This window comes from Zonotrichia albicollis, chromosome 17 (genome assembly GCF_047830755.1).
Source record: "Zonotrichia albicollis isolate bZonAlb1 chromosome 17, bZonAlb1.hap1, whole genome shotgun sequence".
Classification (NCBI taxonomy): domain Eukaryota; kingdom Metazoa; phylum Chordata; class Aves; order Passeriformes; family Passerellidae; genus Zonotrichia; species Zonotrichia albicollis.
In genome coordinates, this window is record NC_133835.1 from 2,076,915 (window position 1) to 2,099,622 (window position 22,708).

The 22,708-nt window shown below is 51.0% G+C and overlaps 1 protein-coding gene across 1 annotated transcript; it reads left to right on the top strand.

Moving 5' to 3' along the window:
• The first annotated feature begins 220 nt into the window (after positions 1-220).
• LOC141731116 (uncharacterized) lies at positions 221-22,412 on the top strand. The gene is made up of 7 exons (XM_074553871.1): positions 221-702; positions 1,312-1,446; positions 1,723-1,866; positions 2,331-2,611; positions 3,795-3,954; positions 4,531-4,834; positions 22,213-22,412. The coding sequence occupies exons 1-7, from the start codon at positions 454-456 to the stop codon at positions 22,410-22,412; spliced, it is 1,473 nt and encodes a 490-aa protein (XP_074409972.1). The 5' UTR covers positions 221-453.
• The last annotated feature ends 296 nt before the right edge of the window (positions 22,413-22,708 follow it).

A 22,708-nucleotide genomic window follows, 5' to 3' on the forward strand; every position in this document is an offset into this window, starting at 1 on the left:
GGTTGGGCAGGGCCCACCCAAAGCGTGGCAGCCCAGGGCAGGATCATCCCCGAGTCCCACCAGCCACAGAGCAGATGCCAACGTGGAGCAGATGCCAGCATGGAGCAGATGCCAACAGTGCTGTTAGCTGCAGCCTTGGGAACTCGTTTCCTTTCTTGCTGTGCTTCCATGGTGGACAGAGGGATTAGCTTTGGGCTGGAAGCAAATGGAACAGGCCCCTTGTCCCTGGTCCTTCAGTCCTTGTGACTGGGGCAGCAGAGAGGGGAAGGTGACACCTCCTCTTCTGAGTGCTTGGACTCAGTGCTTGGGAAGGTCTTTGCCAGCAGAAGAGATTCCACAAGTCTGTGATTCCTGCACCTGCTGAGCCTCCTTTTGAATTCCCTGACAGGACACAGTTTCTGCTGTGCAGAAAGCCAGTGCTGTTGTCTTTTCCAGTTGGGGGTTGTGGGAGGGATGGAGCTTCACATCATTCAGCCACAAGCTTGCCTGGGACTTCATCTTGCAAAGTTTTCCTCCCCTCCTCAGGCAAGTGAGTGTGAAAGGCACCATGTAGAGATGCAGGAGACACTGGAGCAATGGGAAAAAGAGAAGGCAGAGAGAGAGCAGGAGCACAAGAAGGTGCTGTCTGAGATGAGGCAGAAAGTTGCCACCCTGCTGGCTCAACAAGAAGAACTAAGGAGATTTGAAAATGCCAAGCAAGAGGTAATGATTGTGAGAGGAGAACTGGTGTGATTTTTTGCAAGGCTGGAGCTGTGGGAGATGGCAGGATATGGGGCTGTGTGGAGCATGCCCTCCGTGTCTTCTGCACTGAATTAGGGGAGGTGAAAGCTGAACGGGGCTGTCTTTGGCACCAGGAATGAGCCCTCTCATAGGAAGCCAGGCAGAAACATCAGCTGTCAGCTGAGAGTTTTGTGCTGCTCTTGTGCTCTGTTGTTCAGAGATGTACCTCAGGGTATCTTCACTGTTCTCCTTCTGCTGCCCTTTTGGTGTGTACTGGTAGATGTTCATGGCCAAGGTGAGTTTGTAGGACTGTTCTTTTGTGGGCATGGGGAGGGTGCAGCAAGAATGCTGACAAGAGAAAAATATTTTTAAAGGCTTGCCTGGAGTATTTCTGAACAGTAATGCAGAGATGTCTTCTGGGCTGGGTTTTAAGTCACTTCCTGGGAAGCTGTGTCTCCCCCAGGGCAGGCAGTGGCCCAGGGCAGCAGCAGCCAAGTGCTCTGAGAGCACGGGAGCCCATCAGCCTTTGGCCCTTGCCACGGGGATGTTGCAGGAGGAGTGTGAAGCCCTCTGCTCTTTCCTCCTGTGCAGGTCCTGCTGGAAGAGCAGAAGGAGAAGAGTGCTTTATCAGAGGCACTGCTCCAAACTGAGGGAGAGCTCAGCCGAGCCCGCCAGCAGGTCCAGCAGCTCAGGCAGGAGGTAACAGAGCAGCAAGAGAAGGGGCAGGTAAGTGTGAGTAGGCAGGCAACAGAGGGCAGGGCAGTGACAAGGGCACAAAAGGCAGCTCCTGGGACTGAGGAAGCAAGGGCTGCTTCAGGCCCTGGGAGCACAGAGCCTGGTAAGCTCCAGAGCTCAGCCCCAGGAAGGAAGGCTTGCAGTGGAAGCAGAGCTGGGTACAGAAGCCAAAAGAAGCAGCCGAGGGAATGGGATTTTGAGGCAGCAAGTGGAAAAAGCTGAGCCTCAGGGCAGGTCCCAGGAAGTTGCTCTGCATTTTGTTGCCAGACCATGAAGGCAAATCTGCAAGCTGAGCTGGAGGAAGCTCACAGTGAAGCCCAGGCAGCTCAGAGAAGGCATGAGGAAGAGCTACAAGGCCTCAAAGAGGAAATGAATCTCCTCCTTGAGCAGAGGGAGGCTCTCCAAAAGCAGGTGAGTGAGAGAGCAGTGGCACTGCAGTCATGCAGCGAGGGGTCTGTGGCCTTCTTGCTTTTCCATGGCAGAGCAGCAGCTGCTGGGCTGAGCCCTGGGGCTGTCTCATGCTCTGGGGGCTCCATGGCAGCTGCTCTGAAGGACACTCAGTGCTCTGCTGAATGTCAGCTGCTGCTCTGGACAGCTGGGCTAGTCCTCTGTGCTGCTGGCCAGCAAGCAGCAGCAGGGATTCCTGCTGGCCTCTTCTTGCTAGCCTTGCTTTGGCAGGTGCTTTCTCAGGTGCCCTTGGTGGTGGGCCATTTAGAGACTGAAACAAGTTGTCCATATCCTTTGTGAATCTGGTGCTCTCTGGACAGGGAGGAGTGGGAAGTTGTCCTTTACCTCTGCTCACAGCCTGTGCTGTGGCTGACTGTGACTGTAGCTGTGGCTGTAGCCTCTGACTGCTTTGTTCTGTTTGCCTGGAGGTGGGAGAGTTGACATCTCAGCTGGCAGCCTCCCGAGAGTGCCAGGAAAGGACTGTGCAGAGAGCCCAGCAAGATGTTAGGGAGGCCCAGGAAGAGTCCAGGCAGAAGCTGTTGGAGGCTGAGCAGACCCAGAAGATACTGGAGGAGGCAGAACATCAGAACGAAGAGCTGCAAGTGCATCTGGAGTACCTGGAGAGGGAATGGATTCAATGGGAAGACGTGGCACAGCAAAATTCAGAATTGCAGGCTTCAGTGAATGCCCTGGAGAAGGAAAAAGCCAGGTAATTAAAAGCCTGTGGCACTCTGCATTGTGGTGAATGGATTCCCTCTTTGCCATCTTTGCACCTGCCAGGAGGCCTGGCAGCATTCCCTAAGTGGCAGATTCGGAACTCCCCTTGCAGACAGGTCTCATTATCTGGTTGTTGACATTAATTTCTTTTCTTTTAAGCCCTCAGATTGAATTTTTCTGAAAAAGTCTTTTGGGGCAGTCCTTTTCCTGCAGGGCATATTGTGCTGTTAGGTGGGGGTGTTGACACTGCCCCAGCTGCACTGTAAGGAGCTGGATCCATCCATCAGCTCCACCTTGGGTCCTGTAACTTGAAGCCTTTGGGGTCTGGATCAGCCTGGCATCTGATGCTTTTTCTGGGCAGAACCATCTTAAGGCCCTGATTGCTGCTCTAGGCCAGATTGGCCTTGGAGGCAGCCCAGAAACAAGAATGTCTCTGTTGCATCGTTCCTCATCAAATGTCCCCTGGTGCCTGCAGGGGGTCAAGCAGGGTCCCTGACACCCTGCACAGTCACAGGCATTTCTGACTGTGCAAAGAATGCAAGAAACAGGGCCAAGGTATGGGGGGCTCCTGCAGCCAATCAAGTCCTGTCAGGCTTCAGTGCCACAGGATTCTTCCTCCAAGAAGAAGACAAAGGAAAGGCAGGGCACTCCTGCTTGGCTCGAGCCTTCTGCATCTTCCATGAGGTTGTGCTCCAAGCCTCAGTTGCCACTTTCGACTTTGTTTCTCTAGCTAAAAGTAGGATGGGTGCTGGTAAATATTAGGGAACTTGCCAGAGATGCCCTGGCTCTAGGGTGCTGCTCCTCCTACCTGGATATGTAAGATGGGGGTGGAAATGTTTCTTCCATGCTGACCAAGCCTCCGTGGTTTTGAGCCTGGTTAGTCAGAAGGAAATTGTTCCTCTCCCCTAATGGCTTTGTTGCAAGACTTTGTTAGGTTTGTATTCACATTCCCATCTGAAAAAGAGGGTAGGGTATGGAGGCAGGAACTCACTGTTCTTTCAGGGACAAAAGCAGAGCAGGCACATGCTGGGCTGGGACTGCAGGAGGAACAAAGAGACAAGTTGTTGAGACAAACCTCATCAGGAAGAGCAGTTTTTCTCTGAGGAGCGGTGCAAGTCCTAAATGTTGATAAAATGTGATATGATTTAATAATGAGTGGCTTGCTTCCCTTCTAGGCTGATTCTGTCTCTGGAGGAAAAGAATGTGTGCCTCAAGACACTGGAAGAACAGAACCTGACACTGAACAATCAGGTGTCTCAGTGTCAATCTGCTCTTCAGACGGCCGAACAGCTCTCTTCAAACCGCGCTGGACAACTGCGGGAGCTCAACAAACAGGTGAGCTGTGCAGTGGCATCCTCTTCTCCAGGGACACACAACAGCACCTTTGCCTTGGAGGCCCCAACCTCTTTTCCCTCCCAGCAGAATCCACAGCTGCCGTGTTCTGCCCAGGGCTGCTGCTGCACCCTGAGCCTGAGGCTGGATCTGGTGTCTGCTGCAGAAGTTTTCCCCCATCCTCTCCCGGGTCCCAGCAGGAAATGTGGGAGGCGAAGCAGCAGCAGACTCCTCTGGAGCTTCTCTGTCCCTCTGTTAGCAGTGTTGTCCCAGACAGAGTTGGTGCCTGTGCCAGGCTCTGAGCAATGTGGGGACACAGAGGTGGCTGTGGCAGCCTGGGCAGGGCACTTCCAGCGCAGCCAGTTCAGCCGCTGTTCAGAGCTGCAGCCCAAGGATGCCCATTGCCTCCCTTTCCCTGTTTTCTCTCCATTTGTCTCCATTGCAATCCTTGCTTCTGTGCCTTCTGGGTTTGGCATGTTTTTGGCCTGAAATGATTTCTCCTTTGTTGCTCTCCCTGCGGCCCACCCTGCTGCCTCAGGAGCAGCCCTGTCCCTGAGGCTGTGTGCATCCATCTTTCAGATCCAGGCCCTGCAGGATGCAGTGCTGCAGATGGAGGCTTCCCAGGCAACTCGGCTGAAGCAGCTGCTGAAGGAGCTGCAGGAGTCCCAAGCAGGAGAACGCTCTTTGAGGGACTCTGTGCACGTGCTGGAGGCTGAGGTGTCTGAGCTGCGTGTGAGGCTCCAGAGGTCTGATGACAAAGCTCATGCCTTGGCCATAGAGTATGAGGCTGTGGAGCAGGAGCTGAGGAAGACAAAAGCTCAGAGAGACAACCTCAGAGCCCGCAACCTGGAGCTGCAGAAGGAGTTGGAGGAAAATGAGCAAGGTACAGCTTCTCCTCTCCCACTCACTGCCCCATGCTGTTTCACCAGCTGAGTAGCTGTAGCTGGATGCCTCAGCTCCATTCCCCCGAAACTCCAAGCCCTGCCAGATTCTCCAGGCGATTGCCCTCTCTGGAGCAGGGCTGCACAGGCATCCCTCTCCTTTGTCTCTCTTGGCTTGCTCACTGTGCACAAACACAAGGGGCAAACACACTTTCCTGTCCCTCAGAACCTAGCCCCTTTCATTCCTGCCTTTTTCTGAGCTGAGCTGAGTACTGGGAAGCTTCTTTCATTTCTGTCAGCTTTGGATGCTTGCTGGGCTTAGGGCCTGGGAAACACAGTCAGGTAGAGAAGACAGTGCTGTTGACTCTGCAGGATGCACATCGGTTTGCCTTTCTTTTGCTTGTCCCCTTCTCCTCCTTTTCCCTTTTACTGCTTCAGATTGGTGGAAGGAAGAAGCCAAGCACATTTCTCGAGAAACTGCTCTGGAGAAAGTGGCCACTGAAAGGCAGGAAGAGGCTGTGGCTCTCCGTCAGGAGGTGGCATCTCTGCAGAGAAAATTGGAAAACCTGGAGAGGGAAAGGAAGGATGTGCTGGTGAGATTGGCAGATGCCACCAAGTGCCATTTCCTTACTATGTTTGTACCTTGTCTTCATAGTTCGAAGGTGCACCTTTTCTTAGTTTAACTTTACCAATTGCATTCTTCTGAATGAGGAGGAGAAGATGTTGTAGATGTGTTGCTGTTATTGCTGAGGCTGCTGATTTTCCTCCATGCTGGGCTTCTGTGCCCTAGAATATTTTAGTTCTCAGTGTCCACGTTGTCTCTATTGACATTGCATGGTTTGGGGAATTCCTGGTATCCAATCCCATGTTCAGATTTCTCAATATCTGGATCGGAAGGAGGGAGAGTCTCAAGTTTGCTGTTAATAGAAAGGTGTTTGGCCTTGGCCATGGGAGAGCCGCCAGTGGGGAGAGAGGAGAGGAAAGGCAAGTGCTGATCCCCAGCAGGACGTGTGCCTGCAAGGGGAGAACTCGTCCTGAGTGGCAGCAGAGAATGACAGACTGATGTGGCCATTGCTGCTGCCAGAGAGGGCAGTGGGGCTCTGGGGGATGGAGCCATGGAAACTCTACACAGGAGAGGTGGGAAACCACTGCTGTCAGCCCAAGGGCAGGGAATGAAAGGCTGGGGCTGTTTGCTCTTCCCTTCCTCCCTGATGGAGAGCACATCCTCGTGGCACTGCCTGAATCCTGCTTAGTGTGCACTTGCAATCCTGGCTGCAGTTCTGGCAGCTCCTGCCCAAAGGAGCACTGGAGTGGAGCTGCAGGAGGCCAGGGAAGGGCAGAAGGGAAGCTGGGATGGGCTGAGTGAGCTGGGAAAGATGCAGCATCAAGGGGGGCCCAGCAAAGCTCTGCAGCATCCCGAGGGGCAGAGACAGAGGGGCAGCCTGTGCCTGCCCCTGCAGCAGGAGTCCAGATCTGGTATGAAAAGCAAAGGGAGAGAGGGAATGAGTGACCCTTTTTCTCCCTGTTTTGCAGCATGAACGGGAATGGCACCAACAGCAGATGAGAGATCTGGAAAAGAAGAATGCAATGCATGCACTCAACATGCATAGTCATCAGGAAAGAATGCAGCAATTGGACAGTGAAAAGGAAACCATGGAGGAAGAGCTGAAGCATGGGGCTGCTGCTTTCAAGGAAGGAAGAGGGAGCACGCTGACTGCTGCACTGAACAAGTGTAAAATTGTCAAAGGGGCTCTGCAGAAACGTTTGGCCTTCCTGACAGGAAAGTCTTCTATCCAGGCAGGCACTGGCATTGACCTTCAGTCCACTCCAGTGTCCCCGAATTATTCCAGTGATGTTTCCCAAGAAGAGGTGGGTCTCTATCCCTGTCAGTGCAGGCCTGCTTGGGTAAAGCAGCCTGGGCAGCAGCAGGCAGCCTTGTCTGTCTGTCTGGCTCCAGCCAGAGGCCACTGACTGCCAGATTGTTTCCTGGCACACCCAGAATGACTGATCCAGCTCTGGAGCTTGATGGTCAAATCATCTCCAGGGCAAAAGCTGGGCATGGGGAGCTGCTTCTCCTGTGCCCACAAAAGGGGAGGCAACACGTAGGGGTTCAAATTGGTGTGGGAAGGAATGGAGCAGGTGAGCAGAGTGATGAACTAAACCCAGCTGAGTTTTGTACTGAGAAGGCTGAACAGCAGCTGCACTGCTGGTGCTTCGAGGATGCTTCCGGAGATGGAGATTTCTGAGGGACAGCTTCTGTGGTGCCTGAAATATGGGAATCATCTCCTCTCTGAACACCCAGCAGGCTGTTGGAGCACAAGAGGAGCAGTTGTTAGGTGGCTCAAGGACCAGCCTGGAATCTAAGAAAACACTTACATCAGCAGAGAAGGAGAAGAGAGAGAGGCCTGAATTATCCACTGTGCACAGGAGAAGTGACGAGCAGGTAAACTGGGATTTCGCTGCCTCTGCAGAGCCTCAGGCTCCTCTGGAAAAAAAGCCTATGGTGTCAGGAAAAAAGAGTTAGAGGAGTTTCAAGCCCTCGGCATTGCTTCAAGGCTCAATTTTCCCCTGGGCTTGGTTGCCCACATTGTGATCTGATCCCATGTGGAATGCTCTGATGTTTGGGAGAGGGAGAATTTGCTCCCTGACCTTGGACTGCCTGTGCAGGAGCTTGCTGTTCAAACGTCTCCAGGCCAAAGCTGGGCATGGGGAGCTGCTTCTCCTGTGCCCACAAAAGGGGGGGCAACACGTAGGGGTTTGGAAATGGTGTGGGAAGGAATGGAGCAGGTGAGCAGAGTGATGAACTAAACCCAGCTGAGTTTTGTACCAAGGGGGCTGAACAGGAGCTGCACTGCTGGTGCTTCGAGGATGCTTCCTGAGATGGAGATTTCTGAGGGACAGCTTCTGTGGTGTTTGAAATATGGGAATCATCTCCTCTCTGAACACCCAGCAGGCTGTTGGAGCACAAGAGGAGCAGTTGTTAGGTGGCTCAAGGACCAGTCTGGAATCTAAGAAATCACTTGCATCAGCAGAGAAAGAGAAGAGAGAGAAGCCTGAATTATCCACTGCGACCAGTAGATGTGGTGAGCAGGTAAACTGGGCTTTGATTGCCTCTGCACAGCCTCAGGCTCATCTGGAACTTGGCACCTTAGGGCAGGCTCTGCTTGTTCCCTTGCCTGTCCCTGTCCCTGCTGTGGCCCAGCCCTTTGTTTGTTCTCTCTCTTGTGGCAGCCCATGGCTTTCACAAGGGCACCTTCACTGCGCTGCCTCCCTCCCTGGCCCCATGTCCCTGCACACACACACTGGCCTCTCTTGCACAGCCTCCAGCGAGAGCTTTTTGCCCCCAGTGTGGTCTGGTGCAGTTCAGGGTCTCAGAGTTGGTCTCTCCTTGCCTTGATGTCCAGAGGTCCTTTTGCTCCATGTTTGCTGACAACTTTCTGTGACCCTCTCTCTCATCCAATGTGCAGGTGGAACCTGAAAGGAGAAGAATCAGAACTTTTAGGAGAGTGTTCCCTCCAGACTACTTTATCTTGCCTGTCCACAAGTCTGAAAAAGAAGAGTCCTCCAGTAGCTCAGGAGAGCAGCAGCTCTGGTGCTGAGGCACAGCCTGTGGAGAAAGGGGTCAGTGGCCCAAATGTGTCCTTTGGAAATCAGACCTGGATTCCCAAATCCCATTGGGGGTCTCTATAATAGACCTGTGGTGGCTGAGGGATGTAGGTGGGAAGGGTTTGGCAGCCTTGAGCTGGACTTGTTGATGCTCTGAGCTCTGTTGTGTGTGGGAGCCTGTTCCTTTCCCCTTGCCCAAGGGCAGAGTGTTGGTGAGGGCTGGAGCTGGAGGCTGTGTGTGCCCCGAGAGCCGGTACCGTGGGGCTGCAGGTGCTCCTGCCAGCGTGGGCTTGTCTGAGCGGGGCCTTGTGCCTCTTTCAGGTGTCCCTGCTGCAGTCACAGCTGGCCCAAGAGCGACAGCACCACCTGGAGAGCTGTGCAGGGAGCAGGCAGGAGACACAAGCTGCAGAAGGGACCTCCTTGCTTCCTGAACGTCTCAGACAGGAGCCAGGCTGCAGCCGGATATAGATTTAGACTTAGTAGTTTATGTTTAAAGGATAGTATAGGTGTAATTGAACGTTTATACAACTCTGTTCCATAGGATTAAGGATATATTTATAGAAAAATAAAGAGTTTATTTTGATCACTAATAAACTAATAGATCTATATCAGGGTCATTTACTACCCATTGCAGAACGATAAATTCCATTATAGTGCATTAAATCTGAAGGAACATTGAAGCAATTGTAGTCCAGCCAGCAAAACCAAGTCTTAATTAAAGATTAATGCTACTCACCCAAACCAATGACCATGGGCAAACATTCCTCTCAGCCTCAAGGCGTGACCTTGAGGAGCATCCTCACTCCAGGGAGGAATCTGCAGGAGAGGGACATGTGCCATGAAGCACTTTGGTGAAGGCAGGAGCAATGTGCCACGTGTGGAGCTTTTTCATTTGTCCTTAGGAAGCTGCAGCCTGTTTGTTCTCAGAGTGACAGAATCTCAGGCTGGGGGAGGCTGGAGGCACCTCTGGAGGTCACCTTGCCCAGCCCCTGCTCCATCAGGGCCAGCCAGAGCCGGCTGCCCAGGATGTGTCCAGGTGGCTTTTGAGTCTCTGCAGGGATGGAGACTCCCCCAGCTCCCCGGGCACCTGCGGCAGTGCTCGGCCACCCTCCCAGTGCAGCAGTGTCTCCTGAGCTCGGAGGGCCCCTCCTCTGGGTCACTTTGTGCCCGAGGCCCCCGGGCTGTCCCTGGCCCTGTCCCCTCTGCAGCCTCCCCCTGGCTTTTCATGCCCAGGGATGAGATGCCCTGAGCCTGCTCTGCTCCAGGCTGGGCAGTGCCAGCTCTCTCAGCCTCTCCTCATGGCAGAGACGCTGCAGTCCCTCCATCAGCTTCATGGCCCTGTGCTGGACTCTGTCCAGTCTGTCCCTGTGTCCCGTCCTGGGCAGCCCAGCTCTGGGCCCAGCACTCCAGGGCTGCCTCACTGCTGTGGAGCAGAGGGAAAGGATCCCCTCCCTCTGCCAGCTGTGGCACAGCTCCCAGTGCAGCCCAGGACGCTGTTCTGCATTGCTGCAGGAGCACATTGCTGCCCCATGGGCATCCTGGTGTCCAGCAGAACCCTGCCAAACTTCAGGTTTCCAACTGGGTGGCCCCCAGCAGTCACCGCTGCCTGTGGCTGTTCCTTGCCAAGGACAGGACTCAGCACTTGTCATTGAACTGTCCCCCTTGTTGAACTGTCCCTCTGCATGGCAGCACTTCTCTCTGGCAGATCAGCCACTGCTCCTGGTGTGTGGGAGGGCACAGTCTGTCCCCCTCACCCTGTTCACTAACAAAGGTGTCAGGAAGGACTGGGCTGGGCATTGTCTTTACAGGGTCCACCGCTAGACTCTGTTCCACTGATCACCAGGGTTCCAAGAAGGTAGAGTCTGTACAAGGCAACTTTGCTTGTATGTATAAATTCAGAAAGAATTGGCAGGATTTACAACAGGCATTTCTGCTCAATAGCTTATGTGGGAAAAATGGAATGGTCCATGCACCCTCTCACTGGTGGTGGGTAAAGTGGTCCTATTGTTGGTGGCAGTGGATGTCACCTGCACAGGAACTGTGTCAGACTGGTGTGACATACTGTGGGAAGGAGCACTCTGAAGAAGGTAAAAGCTGAGCTGTAGAGATCATTCCAAGAATCTTCTTCAAGCCATAGAAACCCCTGTTTTGTGAAGATAGGAACAATTCCTAGGCAAGGGCTGAAGCTGCATACATCTGTGAGTTCCTTTACCTCCTAGGTCAATTTCTCCATTAATGATAGCAGATTGTCCTGGTTTAAAAGACAGATGTCTTCCAAGGAAGCTGGGAATCTTCCTGGAATGCACAGATAGCCCCCTCCCTCCAAATTATTACCTGAAATTACAGGGCTTCTAGGCAAAGATATGGGAAGAGAAATATCAGTTCTTCACTAGAATATAAAGATATGTATATGTAGGTGAAGAGGAGAGAACAAGCAGCAGCGCCCCCAAAGCAATGCCAGACTCCTCCCACCCGTTGAGCAGTTCTGCCTTTGCTGTAGTTCTGAGCACACCCGGCAGAGGGCGCTGCGAGCTGAGGCGGGGCAGAGGGGCTGCAGTGACTCTGCCCTGGCTCCAGGGGGCGCTGTCGGCCCCGGCGGCCTCAGGGGCCACGGCTGCGAGCCCTGAGCCAGCCCCGGGGTTAACGGCAGCCTCGGGGACACAGGGAAGCTGGGGCTCTGCTTTTCCCAGCTTCTCACCTGGCCCTTGCAGTATCCTGGAGATGGCAGCTCTGCTCTGGTTCCAGTCAAGCAGCCCCTGGGGCTCCCTCTCTCCAGAGAGAGAGAAAAAAGCTGGGGTAGTCCCATTTCCGAAGAAGCACCCACGCAGATGGTGAGAATCTTCCTTGGCGATGGCGAGTGTGGAAAAGTCTCTGTCAACCAGCAGCTGCAGCAAGCAATGGGCTCACCTATGGCTGGCAAGGAGAATTCTGAAGCAGTGCTGGATCAAGCACCAAAAACTGCCCAAAGTTCCCTGCTCCTAGCATGGCCAGCTGGTTCTTCCCTCAGCAAGCCAGTGCCCAACCCTGCCCTCCCTGCCTGGAAGTTTCCAGTGGAATGGGAGAGTCATTGGCCAGTTCTTTTGCATCTCACTTGCCCCACAGGCAATTCACTCCCCACAGGCATCAACTACTCTCTCCTCGCCACATCCCCCTTTTCACGTAACAAATCAGAGAAAATTCAGCAAAAAATCACCCCAAACACACAGCATTTTTCACCCTGAATTTTCCCATACCAACATGTTGTATCAAACTTTGACTTTTAAATTATATACATCCATATATTATCCTTATTATATACATAGCTAGATACATACATGCAGATATGGATAACGGCACAGTGTTTTGTGCAATTCACCCCAAAAACAAGGTCCCCTGGAGATATCCATTGTGTCTATCCATCTTTCTGCATCACCCACCAAGTCCAATCCAGTCCCTGAGCAAAGACAACCCCACACGTGCATTTGTCTTTGCTTGAGGCAGAATTAATCCCAACAGTCTTTCCCAGCACCCCTCTCATGTGCACCACCAGAACTTTGTCTCCACCTGCTGTGCATTGGGCAGGGCCAGCTTGGTTGGTGGAATCTCTGCTATTAACCAACCATGTAGCCTTTGCTAAATGCAGCTCCCACTGCTTGAGGGTCCCATCCCCCCCATTGCCTTCAATGTGTTTTTGAAGAGTTCATTGCACTGCTGACCGTTCCTGGCCGCTGGTGCACGGTAGGGAATGTGATACACCCACTGAATGCCAGGTTCTCCAGCCCAGGTGTTGATAAGGCTGTCCTTGAGATGAGTCCCTTTGTTGGACTCAGTTCTCTCACAGGTGCCATGCCTCCAAAGAAGGCGCTTTTCAAGGCCCAGCATGGTGTTCTGGGCAGTGCCATGAGGCACAGGGTAGGTCTCCAACCATCCAGTGCTGGCTTCTGCCATTGGGAGCATGTAGCACTTGCCTTGGCGGGTTTGAGGCAGCCTGATGTAGTCAATCTGCCAGGCCTGGCCATACTTCTGTTGGAACCATGGCCCCCATACCACAGGGGCTTCACCCGCTCAGCTTGCTTGATGGCAGCTCCCGTCTCACAGTCATGGATAACCTGGGAGATGCTGCCCATGGTTACATCCAGCCCTGGCTCTCGTGCCCACCTGGAGTTGGCATCTCTGCCCTGATGGCGTGAGGCACCATGGGCCCATCGAGCTGTGAACAACTGTCCCTTGTGTTGCCAATCCAAACCTATCTGAAACACCTTGATTTTTGCAGCCTGATCCACCTCTTCATTCTTTCCGTGCTCCTTATTAGTTCAACTCTTGGGTATGTGAGCACACACATGACTGACTTTCAAAGGTAGCTTCTCTACCCAAGTGGCAGTGTCTTGCAATTCTTCTGCAGCCCAGATTGCTTTTCCCCTATGCTGCCAACTGGCCTTTTCCCACCTTTCCAGCCAGGAAAGGCCTCCACAGAACAATGTCTACCATCCATGAGTCAGAGTTTTCTTCGTGTTGGTCAGTGGAGATATTGCTGTGATCTTGTTGATTACCTCAGGGGTATCTGGCATTGTCTGTACTGCCACTTCACTCCCAGGACCTGGACCTCTTGGACAGGTCTCTTGACTTTGCTCTTTTTAATGGGGAAGCTGGCTTCCAGCAGAATCTGGAGGATTCTTTCTCCTTGCTCAAATACTTCCATTTTTGAGTTCCCCCACACAATGATGTCCCCAATGGACTGCAGATGTTCTGGAGCTTCACCCTTTTCCAGTGCAGCCTGGATCAGTCCATGGAAGATGGTGGGGCTGTGTTTCTACCCTTGGGCCAGATGGTTCCAGGTGTACTGCACAACCCTCCAGGAGAAGGCAAACTGAGGCCTGCATTCAGCTGCCAGAGGAATGGAGAAAAATGCATTGGCAAGGTCAGTAGTGGCACACCACTTTGCTGCCTTGGCCTCCAGCTCGCACTGGGGCTCCAGCATGGCCGGCCCAGCAGCGCTCAGTGGTGGAGTCACTTCACTCAAGGCACAGTTGTCCACAGTCAGTCTCCATTCTCCATCAGACTCATTCACAGGCCAAGTGAGGCTGCTGAAGGGTGAGTGGGCCTTGCTGACCACCCCTTGGCTCTCCAGCTCTCAGATCATTTTGTGGATGTGGATCATGCCATCTCAATTTGTCTGATATGGTGGGTGACACACCTCTGAGGTGGAAATTGCTCCTTGTTACTCTTCTGCCTTCAAGAGTCCAACAGCAGAAGGATTTTCAGACATCCCAAGCAAGAACTTTCATTTGCCTAACAACCTCTGCCTCCACAGCAACTGTTCCAAAAGCCCACCTGAGTCCGTTTGTGTCTTTGAAATAACCACTCCAGAGGAAATCTATGCCCAGAATAGACGGAGCCTCTGGGTCAGTCACATAGGATGTTTCTTCCACTCTTTCCCAGTCTAACTCACCTCAGCTTCCAGCAGGGTGAACTGCTGCTGAAATTGAGGTTTTGGGGGTTGCTTAAATTAGCAACATGAGTTAAGCATTTAAGTTTTAGCTTGCAGATTTGTGCATTGAATTTTAACCTTTTACTTAAGAAACCTCTGCCATGGTACAGAGGGCATAGGAAAAGGAAAATTTCTGAAACTTCTTGCGATAAAGAATAATACGAGGAGAAGACCAAAGGAATGCAAGAAACCTAAAAAAAGGGGCTCCTCTGTCTCCAAGCTAAACCAAATCAACAGACGTACTCAGATAAGCACCAAGGGACCAAAGCATACATGCAAAGGACAAAAGTTGAAAGGTTCAATCATGAAAAAGACGCAGCCTTCAGCCTCAGAGACCACCAAAAGACCCCCGTGCAACCACCACCATGAACAACGCATGCTCAGAAGAGTGTGGATCTAATTACCATGTGAGGCGAGGAGAGGCTGGGCCAGGGGTTGGATATGCATGGCAAGGTTGTGCAATGTAATGTATATGGAACACCTTTGTAAATAAAGATGTGGCTCAGACTAGAGCTCAGGGCACCAGTTTTCACAAGAGCTATTGTGCTTGTGCCAGGCGCTGACAATACAAACCCACTTCACAATTACATCAGGGTCTGGAGTCTATTTATTCTGCGTATCGCTTCACTGCAATCCCCCATCACCCCAGCAACAGAAATGGGTTCTGCCCCCACATGTCCCAATGGGACTGGAGTACACTGTGCATCAATATGAACAAGAGCTTCGTATATCTATGGCTGTCACACAGCCCAAAAGACCCAATTTTCCCTGGCCTCTACCTGGCCATACAGGAAGAGTCACAGGTCAACTCATGTGGTGTACTCCCTATCCCTAGCTGGGGATGTTGGGCACTGACACTGAGGCCTCTGGTTTTGTTATAGATGGATAATGAGATGATTGGCTCAGGCAGTTCAGGGATAACGATTGCTTAAATATTAAGAAAAGCTTTAATGATGTATAGTTATGTTCTTGTAGTTTAGATGTCCTCTGTTCTCCCCATAGTTCCCTTTTCCCCCTCCTGTAGTGTTACCATCAGACAGCCGGGGTTGTCTAGGACAGGTACAAAGAAGGCTGCACATGTGCCCCTTGCATGGGGCAGTTGGGAATGGAAAAGCTTGGTGCTTAGGGGGTGAGGCATGGCAACACCTGATCTCCAATCCAGTTACAAGAAAGCAGTCTCCACTTATAAATGGCAAAGAAGAGCTGACTGACAGACCTTGGGAGGGGCCAGGGCTGGCTGATGCAAACCCCCAGGGGTATAGAAGACTGAGCATCCATCTTGAAGATGAACCTGCCGTGTGGTGTGCATGAGGGGAATCCCCAGCGCTGCAAATTTTCCCTTACATAGTCCTTTTGTTGTGTTTGTGTCAAGGTTTAATAAACCTTTTTTAACTTTTCAAAGCGAGCAGTTGTTTCTCAGAGGTTTGCACCAATGTCACATGGGAACTATCCTTGCTTATCTCCTTTCTCATCTTCTCTCTGAATTTTTCCTGTTCATCCTTGAAATTCAACCACAGCAGAGACATGAGTGTGTATCAGGCCATGGACGAAGGTCTCATCAATCCTGAGCTTGCTTGCTACAGAACTCACTGTCTCTTGGTTGTCCACTAAATGCATTGTTCCCAAGAAGCTGGAGTATTCCGATGGCCCATGCAGTGTAAGGCTCCAGCCCATTTGCACTGTGCACCTGACCTTGTCAGGGTCATTGTGCTGTCCATCCCTTTGCAAAATGTTTCTCCATTACTGCCATTTGTCTTAGTGTTGGAGGTCAAGATTTCTCCTTTTTTTTTCTTATTTCTCTTAGGAATTTTCTCCCATTTGTTGCTAAGAGACTGATACTTAAGAGAGCAAAATATATGGCTGGGAGGAGGAGGAGGAGGCGGTGGAAGGGTACAGCTAGCTCCTGTCTTACTGTAGGGGTTTGCTCTTGGGAAGGGCAGGGATATCACAAGATTTAGACCAGGGGGTGAGGGGCTAGGCTCTGCTCCTCTCACTCTCTCAGCATCAGAGGACGGACAGCCGGTCTGCGGTCACTGCCTAGAGGATTCTCTGCCACGATAGAACTTTTGTCCTGCCACTGCTTCTCCTACCATGGCTCGCTGCTGCCAAGGTTCCTGCTGCAGTCCATTTCCCCAGCCGGAGGTGCAGCGGGCCTGGCTGTCCCTGAGGGTTCCAAAGGCAGCCCCTTGTGCATCCCTTCCGCCAGCCCGGCCGCCATTGCCGTGCGCAGAGAGGCGGCCGAGCTCGCGCCACAGCGCCCCCTGCAGCCCCGGGGGAATCATCGCCCCGCCCTGCCCGGCCGGGAGCCAGCAGCGCCCCTGCTGGCTGTGCCCGGAACTGCACCGCAGGGGAAGGTGCCTGCAGCCGGGACAAGGCCGGCCCTGGGGCTCTGCGTCTGCTCGTCGGTGCTGCCGGGCTTGGGGTTGGTTTGCCACATTATACACACACACTCTACTGAGGAACCGCTATTCCTCTTCTCCTGTCTTTGCCTGAAAGCCCCATCATTTCGAAGTCAGAAGAATTTGGAGGGAAAGGGGACATATTTTCCATTCTAAGGAAGCTTCCTGCCTTCCTTGGCAGACACCTGTCTTTCAAACTGAGACACTCAGGTGTTGGATCCCTTCCTTCTTGGTCTTCCAGTGTGGTTACTGAAAGTCTGGTCCGAGAGAGAAAGTCAGATAAACTTTCCCAGGCATTGCTCTGGGAAGTTTTGGGAGAGTTCAGAGAAAGAAATAGAACAACGATTAATCTTTGCAGTTGGTGTTTTGAATGTGATGCTTCTTGGAAGATGTTCACAAGAATGGTGCTGTTCCTAATTAGCCAATGGTGTGATGGCTGTTGGTTAAGGACCAACCAGGTCCAGCTTTATCATAACTGTCTGAAAAGAATGTCTGGTGTCTAATAAACTTCACATTTGCCTTTGGAGACCTTGGAGTCTATATGTCACTTCATTTACCCTTCCCTAACACAACAGCAACATTCCAGGGCTTTCTATCATGGTGGTTCTGCTGGCTGTCCCTGTAAGCAAACCTTTTTCTTTCATTTGTTATAAGCTGCTCCCAGAGAGAAAGGGGCCCTGGCTCCCTCACAAACACCTGCTCAATCCCCACATCCTGGGCCAAGGAGCCCAGAACCCTTACTTTGGTATCTTCAACTTGCAAGCCTGTACCCACAGGGGCCCATACTTGAATCAACCAGGCTGAAAAAGCCTCGTACTCCTGCCGTGCAATGTCTTTCCACAGACTGTGGACACTGTCAAACAACAGGGACTCAGTCATGATCTCGGCCTCTGGCTCCTCTGAGGTTGTGAGGGCCTTGGTCCCCCATTCACAATAACTGGGTACATCGATTTGGTTTAGACTTCCTCCTCTGCAGAGGGGGGCCTGCTGCTGGCTGTAGCTGGCCTTGTGGTTGAGCTGGAACCTGGAACGGTTGTCACATCCATGGGTTCTACTGCCGCACCATCATCCTTTCCTTCAGACTGCAGCTGGTGCTGCTGGGCCCTGTCCCTGACCTCTGTGTCAGTTTTTGGGGTAGCTATCCAAGGTAACCACACCCTGTCTCTGAATCGTGAATGGACCTTGCTGAATAAACACAGCAAAAACAGAAGTAGATCACCTCTTTAGCTTCTAGTTGAAATTAAAACTCTTCAAAAGCTGTTCAGTTAGGCCCTACAAAAATAAGCTCTTTCAAATTATCCAGTTGCCCCCTTCACCTTGACATAATCATCTGTTATTGGCATTAAAGCTTTATTTAGCACCAAAGATGTTGCCCCTGTGTCCATCAGGAAATCCATTTCCTTTTCTTTGTTCCCAAGTTTCATTCCAACCAGAGCGTCTCCTAGGGTAAGATCCTCCAGTCCACATCAGTCTTCCTTAGCATGGGCAACCACCACCCCCCTTTTTGATATCTTCTTTTTTCATCACCTTTTCTTCATCCTGGGCACTGGTTCTTCCAGTGCCCAACTCTCTTGCAGAATGCACATTGATCTCTCCTTAGCCAAGGTGCTCCCTGCCTTAGTGGCCTTTGTCCACATTTTCCTTTTTCTTCTTCCTTTACTTCTACTAATAATTTTTTCATCCCTTCTTTGCACTTTTCTTCCTGGTTACTAAATACTCTCCATGCCTCTTCTAGCAACGTTTCTAAATCTTGTGCTGTCGGACCCTGTATCTTCTGAAGTTTGCATCTAATGTCCCCTGTAGATTGTCCTAAGAATAAACCCACTAGATATTGTATCCCTTCCTCAGATTCAGGATCTCAGGCTGTAGAACGATGCACTGCAGCCCACAAATGTTATAGAAACTCAGAAGGTGTTTTGGAGGGACCTTGCTTTATTGTATATAGGGCTGACCAGTTCACTGGTTTAGGAATTGCCCTTTCTAACCCCCTTACTATGAAGTCTTGATAAACCTCTAGTCTTTCCACATCACTACCATCATCAGCATTCCAATGTGAATCGTGAAGAAGAATAACATCTTTTCTGTCACTCTGTGTATTCTACAAGCATCTTCTGCTAAGCCCCCTGCTAACTTTAAAATCAATTGTTTTTCCGTTTCAGTTAAGGCATCCAATAACAACTGGAGATCTGACCAATCAGGTCAATGCTGTTTAATCATAAACTTTAATTCCTTTGCAGCACCTATCAGGTCACTCCGATAATGTTTAGCAATCTTTCCTCAAACCTCTAAATCCATTGTAGAAAAAGGAATTTTAACTAACATTGTCTTCCCTTCTGGGCTTACTTCCTCCCTCAAAGGTCCTTGTATCATTTTCTTAGTGCGTTTCCGAGTCCGGGAGGCTATAGGACCCTCTGGAGGGGGCTCCTCTCATTTGCTGTTGCTGCTGGGTAGTCGGAAAAATTGAGGAGTAGTTGAGGTGGGGGATAGAATAGAAGCCAGAGTTGAACTTGAGATAGAAGCTGGAGTTGGTTCAGCTGGGCATAAAATCAGAGCTGGAATTGAAATGGTAATTGCTTTGTTTAAAGCTGGAGCTGGGGCTGAAATAGTAGTGGCTTTAATTTGAGTGGGGAATGGAATATGAGCTGAAGTTTGGACAGAGATGTTAGAGGGTGGAGCAAGAGCTGGAGTTGGAATTGAGGTTGAAGTCTTAGAGAGTGGAAAAAAAGCTGAAGTCCAGACCGGGATGTCACGAGGTGAAACAAAAGTTGGAGTTGGAGTTGAGGGTGAAGTCTTGTCAGGTAGAATAAGAGCTGGAGCTGGAGTTGAGGTAATTCCTAAATTTTCTGCCCCTCTCTGCCCCCCTGCTTCTTTGGGGGTGGTTCAAACAGATCCCCCAACTCTTGCTTCAGTGAGTCAGCTGGGTATACCTCGTCTGGGTGTGTGCAGCACTGATTTATGGAGCATGCATTACAACACCGTTTCACCCTTCCCCTATTACCCTCATTATCTTTTTTCAGGGCCAACACAAATGCATCAGAGGGAGCCCTGAGTCCACAATCCCTCTGCCACTCAGGGTAATTGCGGAGCGAGAAAAACATGTCAGCATACATCACCTCTTCCCATTCTTGCTCCTGCCTCAAAAACAACATATGTGTAACAAAGTCTCATAATGGAGGGTTTCAGTTGGGGGTCACCTGACCCCTGCTTCAAGCCTATAGAGTGGCCACCACCGTGTGGAAAAGTTCACAAGGGTCCATTTATTTTCTAGTTCCTTCTAGTGTGCCAAAATACACCCTAAAGGACTACTTTTGGGGATTTCTTTACTCTGGTTGCTTCTCATCGAGCCCAAAGCAATGAAGCAATGGAGTTCCTCCTATCTGTCTGGCCAGATTGGATTCTCAGATAAAACTGCCCCTATTATGTTTACAAACACAAACCCCGTACCTAAAACCACAAGTGAGCCCTTAGCAAAGTCTCCAAACAAACCAGCTTAACGACTTCACACTCAACGTGCGCTACACTTACAACTTTTGGCACAGGATGGCAGCGTTGCCTCAAAAATACATCACAGCTCCAAACATGACTACAACAACGCAATCTTCTTATTCCTGAGGGAAACACTTAATACAATCTAACAATATCCAAATACATTACACTAAAGCACTCAACTTCTATAGGGAAACACTTAATACAACCTAACAATATCCAAATACATTACACTGAAGCACTCAACTTCTATATTTCAAATTCCACAAACATAAACACCCTTTTACCGTGAACACCGGCTGTTACCGTAAATTCCGTCCCCCATAACTAAAACACAGACACCCACACAGTCACATCGGGGAGGGGATTTTATTAAGGATCATTTACCCCACTCACTTTGTTTTTCCCTGGCCTTTTCAGTTGCCCAAAAAGGGAACCGCAGGCCCAAACTCCCACTTGCATCCTGCTAACAGCACGTCTCAACAAATGCTCTCACAATTGCTCTCACGGTCAGGACACATTCACAACAGCATAACCACTTTAGACCAGGATTTGCCCTTATGACTGGTCGCCCCAGTCGCTACCAGACTGAGCCCTCTACGATGAATGGCAAAATCCCCTTCTGTCAGCAACAAAAGCCCAAGCTCGGTACAACAGTTCAACAAATCTTTCTGCTGACAACCAGATTTTAACTGCAACTTCAGCCTGCAAGCACACTACAGAGGCACAAGTTGCACATGGAACATCTTCCACAACTTACCAAATGGCCTTTCCTGAGCACACATACGCCTCACAGATCACTACTTCAAACTGTTTAAATTTTTAAACATAATGTTTGGTCCAGAGTTTTAGTAGTCAGGGGTCCTTGTCAGCTGCTTGATGAATAGTCTAGGCAGCGGAGGCTGCTCTTCCAAGAATATCCCTTGGATCACCCCAAGGACGTCCATGTCCTGAGCTCCTGAGCTGCTCTCACATCCGAGCAGAGTCTCCTCCTGCCTTGGCTCGCCAATTGAATTGTTAAACCCGAAAATCAAGGACAAAGACTCTCTAACTCGTCAAAGTTAGAAAGTGTTATGTTTATTACTCCGGCGGGCGGCACCATGGGGATCGTCCCCAAAATGTGTGATTGTGTCACACAAGGATTTTTGTCTTCCATTCATTTCCCAAAATAATACATATGCGTAACCCCAGAACCTCCAATCCCCACTTTGTATTAAATTGAGTTTATTAGTCCTTCGCACCTGGGCAATTCTTCCCTCGATATGGGTGGGTGATCTCAAACTGGGTAGTGGTCCCAGGGATTAAGTCAGGAAAGTCTTTGTCAGGTCTCTGGGACCCTCTGACACAATCCAAGCCCCTCTGCTTCATGATGGATTGACATAGAGTCCAGGTAATAGGCATTGTCCTACTGGTTTCAAGAATGGTTCCTATAATGGGTCACTTGCTCTACTTCCTTCTACAAATGAGCTCATAATGTAACAATTAGCTTTAGCTTAAGCATCTAATAATCATTAACCTATTGCTGGTGTATCTAACTTAAATATGAATTGGCTCTAACCATCAGCTGAAATCTTAACTCTTTAAAAGGATGATTCATTTGGTTGTTGCTGTTGGCTCTGCCCCTTTATAGCATTATAATAAGACTGGACCTCTATATCTCACTGCCTTTGTTCCTGAACCCTTTCAGAGTGTCAGTGAAATAAACTCCCACTGGAAACCAATACAATGACACTTCCTGCCTCTGCTGTCATTGATAATCAGCTGCTGTGTGTCAGTGTGGTATTTGCTGCGTGCTTGGTGGTGCGCTCTCCTTGTGGGGACGCTTTAGGTAGATTGCAACAACCAACCATCTGCCCACACTGCAACATGCACCCTCCTGGAGCTCTCTCCAGCTGGCAGAGGAGAGGAGCCAAAGGGCAGAGCACTTGCACCAAGCCCTGCAGTACCTGGACAGCCCACAGGAGCCCGTACGACAGGAAGGCATCAGGTTCATCAGTGACCCACAGGCCAATGATCTCCTTCATGCTCCGCCCCATTCAGCCCTGGCCTGCCATGCCCTGCCCCAAACTCCCTCCCCAACCCAACCCCATTCAGCCCTGCCCTATCCTGCCCGGCCCTGTTCTGCCCTGTCCTACTCCACGCAACCAACCCCACCTTGCCCCTCCCCACCCTGCCCTGCAATCCCTGCCCTGCTGCCCAGGGCTCTGCTCCCTGTGCGCAGCAGGGCTGCCTTGGCCAGAGCAGGCACTCCCATTTCAGGCCCACGTGGGGCAACAGTGTCCGGCAGCTTCGGGCTGATCCCCTTGCTCCCTGCTCCCTCCTGGCCATGGCCAGAGCCGGCTGGCATGGCCCTGCCTCGGGGGTCTGCTCGGCTCCCCAGAGATCCGGGATCTGACCGTGCCTCTGTTCCTCTTTCTTGCAGCCCTTGAAGACAAGGCAGAGGACATCAGCCCTGCCACCAGCAGCCTGGCTCTCGAAACAGCCTTTGTCCTCCGCACGGTGGAGAGAGCTCCGGGCTCCATCTTGCAGAAGCTGCAACATCAGTTTCGCAGGGCCCGCAAGAAACGGCCTTGTCTCTGGGGCCACAGCTGGCTGTGCTGCTGGCGCTCTGAGGAGAGCTGATTTGAGAGGCTCTCTGTTTGCTGGGGAATTCTGAGCCTGAGGCGGGATCCTTTTCTTTTCTTTTCTTTTCTTTTCTTTTCTTTTCTTTTCTTTTCTTTTCTTTTCTTTTCTTTTCTTTTCTTTTCTTTTCTTTTCTTTTCTTTTCTCTTCTCTTCTCTTCTCTTCTCTTCTCTTCTCTTCTCTTCTCTTCTCTTCTCTTCTCTTCTCTTCTCTTCTCTTCTCTTCTCTTCTCTTCTCTTCTCTTCTCTTCTCTTCTCCTCTCCTCTCCTCTCCTCTCCTCTCCTCTCCTCTCCTCT